Source organism: Quercus robur, chromosome 8 (assembly GCF_932294415.1).
Source record: "Quercus robur chromosome 8, dhQueRobu3.1, whole genome shotgun sequence".
In the NCBI taxonomy this organism is placed as follows: Eukaryota; Viridiplantae; Streptophyta; class Magnoliopsida; order Fagales; family Fagaceae; genus Quercus; species Quercus robur.
The window spans coordinates 25696972-25701688 of NC_065541.1; the positions used below are offsets into that span (position 1 = coordinate 25696972).

Below are 4717 nucleotides of genomic sequence, written 5' to 3' on the forward strand. Positions count from 1 at the left end.
CTATGCCACCTTTGAAGCTTGACCTCAAATCTGCTCTTCAAGTACCTTCCATCTCCTCTCTTTAGATTTTCCCTAATTTGAAGTTCTAACCTGTTTGGTTATTGAGAAAATCTAAGGGAAAGAATGTATTTTAACATTAAGGAGAGTGAGACTGAGAGCTTGCTGAATTTTTTGGTTTAGATAGTTAGAGTTTATGTTATTTATTTAAATTTTAGATCAATTTAGTAGGTATTAGTGGTTTAATCTATTTAGGCCAATCTAATTAAATAACCTAGTGAGTCTTTACCTATTTAACCCAAATATTCAAATAGGTTGGATAAAAACTTATCCAAATGAGATGGGTTATAAGTAGTTTCATGGATATGGATAAAAATTGTCATCCCTACCGATCAGTAAAAAAATGGAGAAAGTATTTTCATACTAAAAAAAATGGAACTGCGTACAGGCATTAGCCGAGACCTGAGAGAGGTACGCTCTAAATTCATTAACTTAATCTCTTAGCGCAGGTGAGGGGACCAGGTACTGAGAAGTGAGAATGAATGTGGAGAATTGAGTAAACACCTTCATTGACTTTCTTCTGGATATTCTGAGTACGTAAGAATACAAGCATAATTTTATTGAATGGATACTAAAAAAGTTGAGTAATTAAAGAATTAAAGGCCACACATATTTCATAACATAGACTGCAAATTTAATACACTCTCAGGCTTGTTTGTAGTAGATGACATCCATTATAAAGAAGCTATTGACCAGAATGTTCCTTTGCTGAAAGTAACCAAGCAAACTAAAATACAAACGGGAAAGTTAAAAATAAAAGATCCATAACTAATAGAATTATCCTCATGGCCTCCTAGAACAGTGGAAAATATTATGATATGAAGCTAACAATGAATAATAATTGGGGGGAATGATCAACCTTTTATAGGGAAGAAAGCTGAAAAATGAAGCCTAGTTCAAACTGCAGAGGTCAATACTGAGGTCTACCGCTCAAAACTGCTTATTCTGCTTAGTTTTTCTTGTTTGGTTCGAATACATACTTAATCAGGGACTCCTTGATAGATAGCAACTCGGGGAACTCTTTTTTCAACTTTGATGCATCCATCTCATTGTTGCTTCGAGGGGCCACTATCACCTTGGCTTGCTCCTCAAGTGTGAAGTTAGCCCACTTGAAGTTGGGGTCAATGTATTGCTTGTACATCTCCAGAATCTCGTTATGGCTTACAACCCCAGGGTTTGTGAAGTTCCATATACCCCTCAAGTTCCGCTTCGCCATCTCAACTGAGATGGGAAGAAGCTCATCCAAGATGGTCATGCTGTTTGGAATGTTAACGACTTTGTTGTAACGAGAAATCTTGGTTATGAAGTTCCGTGGGTTACTTAGGTCAGATGATATTGGCATCCGAACTCTGAGGGTGCAGACATTGTCATATTCTTTCAACAGCTCCTCAACCTGGTTGAAAAATCAGAGAGGACCTGTTAGAACAAATGCATAATCTCATAAAGAATATAGAAATAGAGACAATGATTATGAATAAATTACCATAGCCTTGGTTTTGGAATAGAAAGAACCAATGAAATTGGGTTTATCTTCCTCTTTAAAGCCAATGCCAGAACCCTCAGGATGTGCAGCATCATACTCAAATATGCATCCTGTAGCAAAATTCATCATCAATAGCCCATGCTCTCGGCAAACATCTGCTAAGGTTAAGGTTCCAGCAACATTTGCACGAATTGTTTCAGTTTTGTGAGACTCACACCAATCTACATTGGGTCTACCAGTCACACCAGCAGCATTGAAAACATGGGTTGGCTTCACATTCTGAATATCTGCCAAGAGCGATGATCGATCCTCTAGACGCCCTCTTCCATATTCGAATGAAATCCCTTGTTTCTCGCATATCTTCCCAAGCAGACCACCAAGCCAACCAGTCCTACCATAGATCAAGAACTTCAGGGAATGTTTTCGAGGAGAGCCAATGCTTTTGGAAGGTGGAACCAGCATCCGGGTATTATTTGAGACATAAGATGCAGATTTGCCCTCTTCAGACCCATCAAAGTGTCTCTCAATCCCACCTGGCATCATCAGCATTCTTGGATGAGGAAGCAGTGCCCCAGAGACATCGCCCCACCAATCAGGATTGTTAATATACCACTCCATAGTCTTTCTCAGCCCCTCGTCCCACGTAGTTTGCTCTGACCACCCCAAGATTGTCAGCTTCTGATCATCTAGAAAGTATCTCTGGTCATTAAATGGTCTGTTCTCCACAAACTTGATGCTTTTCTCTGGGTCCATCGAGAAAAGCCTACAAATATCTTCGGCCACATCAATAACTCTCCTTTCCTTCTTTGTCCCGATATTGTACACATGACCAACCTCTCCCTTATGAAGAATGACTTCGAAAGCCTCAGCAACATCCTCACAATACAAATAACTCCTCACATTAGAACCATCACCATGAATTGGAAGAGGTTTCCCTTGCATGGCCAAGAGGATGAACTTTGGAATTAATTTTTCGGGAAACTGATTGGGTCCATACACGTTATTCCCACGTGTTGTTATCACAGGTAACCCATATGACCTACCATATGCCATAACAAGCATTTCTGCTCCAGCTTTTGTGGCAGAATATGGGTTTGTTGGGAGGAGTTGAGAAGCCTCATGGTTTCCCACAACTGCATCCTCATCTGTCTCCCCATAGACCTCATCCGTACTCACATGGATAAACCTCCTGATCTGGCCAGTGACCTTGCAGGCTTCCAAAAGGACATGGGTACCATAGATATTGTTCTTGGTAAACTCAAAGCTGTTGCCAAATGAGTTGTCAACATGGGTCTGGGCAGCAAAGTGCATTATCGTGTCAATAGACTCAGTGATTAAGAGGAAGTTGACAAGGTCAGCACTACCAATATCCCCCTTCACAAACTTGATATTAGGAGATGATTTTGAGGGTAGGAGGTTTTTCAGATTCGAGCAATAATCAAGCTTGTCAAGCACGACAATCTTGTAGTCAGGGTAGTTACGGATCAGTCGGTTGGCAACGTGGGATGCAATGAACCCGGCAGCCCCAGTGATGAGGATGTTCTTAGGGGTATAAGTAGCCATCTTAAAGCAATGCCTACATAAGAAACATTAAAAATAACTAAATTCATTTCAGAACCATGATACATGTAAAGTTTTATAGCAAATAAACATACAAATCAAAAAGCAATAGATCCCATAACAAGTAGCCCTGCTATCATTTTAAAAATAACCAACATAAGAATTACTGAAAGCTTCATTGATAACACAAATTGAAGATGCGAGGAGACTACCCATCTCCATTTGGTTGCATAGTAACCAAAACTGAAATGGAATAACACATTTTTCTTACGTGTACAATACAAAAAATAAAATAAAAAATAAAATAAAATAAAAGAAAAAGAACAAAACAAATTAACTCCCTAGACCTTGTATAATTAATTGCTGAAAAAAATTGATTCTCATCAGCCTCTAAGAATCTTAACAACAGAACATGCATGTGATGTAAGGCTTCAATTAGTCTTTTTAGCTTCCTCTCTTTCCAAGCAACTAAACAGACCAAAATAAATAACACAACGTTCATTAAAGTTAAAAGATCCAACACATTCTCCAGAACCAAAAACAATCACCAGATCCATGCACTGCTCACAAAACCCATACTTAAAAATATTTCTCAAAACCCACATATAGATCTGATTTCTACAACCATATCCCAATTCTATTCCCATGGAGAAAAGAGCGAATCAAACAACCGGATCACATTAAGCAAATGTCTGTAATTAGATTTAAGCAAATAAATATCATGAAAATTTTCCACATTGTTTGAAAACAGATCTAACAAAACTGAGAAAAACCCAGATCACAGATAGCTCCAAACAATACAGAAATCCATTTAGTTGTGCTCAAAAAAAGAAACAGAGGATCAAATTAACTTACCAAATTTCTACAGATCAAGACCAATTTTGTTTAGGAAAGAACAGGCCAGAGAGAGAGAGAGAAAGGGAGAGAATGAAATTTTCAGACAAGCAAGAATTGAAATAAATAGCTCACAGAGATTTGGCAGAGAATGAGGGAAGGTGAAGGAGAGGTGAGGTATATATATATACACGCTGTCGCTAATATGTAAATCATTGCTGAGACAGTTAAGACGAGCCATTAATCCTGCGCCAATCACTGAAATGCCCTCCCTCCCTTTTCATATTACGCCTTCACACGGTTTGTGGGGCCCCTTTTTCTGGGACTTTTTCTTTTCTTTTCCTTTTGGGCTCCCCCTTAATATGTTCTGGACATGTGTTCGCATGTCTAGTGCACAAAACCAACATCACACCGTTTTTTATATTATTTATTTAATTAAGATAATTTTTAATACAAGATGCTACAAGGTTGGCGTACTTGCTGCAAATTGATGTGTCAAAAACACGTCAAGTGACCAATTCAAATGGGGAAGGAGTCGCTGCATACAAGGTTGCCGTACTTGCTGCAAATTGATGTGTCAAAAACACGTCAAGTGACCAATTTAATGAAAAATTGGTATGTTAAGGGTGCGTTTGTTTTGGGGGAAAATGATTTGTATGTTAAGGGTGCGTTTGTTTTGGAGGAAAATGATTTCCTAAAATCATTTTTCTCCAAACCCGCGTGTTTGGCAGCAACGGAAAATGACTTCATGTTGACCGAAATTTTCCCCTTTGACCCGGAAAT

At 38.6% G+C, this 4717-nt stretch overlaps 1 protein-coding gene across 1 annotated transcript; it reads right to left on the reverse strand.

Moving 5' to 3' along the window:
* Positions 1–645: 645 nt before the first annotated feature.
* Positions 646–4123, reverse strand: LOC126695098 (trifunctional UDP-glucose 4,6-dehydratase/UDP-4-keto-6-deoxy-D-glucose 3,5-epimerase/UDP-4-keto-L-rhamnose-reductase RHM1). The gene is made up of 3 exons (XM_050391723.1): positions 3956–4123; positions 1541–3116; positions 646–1450 (listed from the first exon to the last, which is right to left on the reverse strand). Exons 2-3 carry the CDS (start codon positions 3101–3103, stop codon positions 1007–1009), a joined length of 2007 nt encoding a protein of 668 aa, XP_050247680.1. The 5' UTR covers positions 3104–3116; positions 3956–4123; the 3' UTR covers positions 646–1006.
* Positions 4124–4717: the final 594 nt, after the last annotated feature.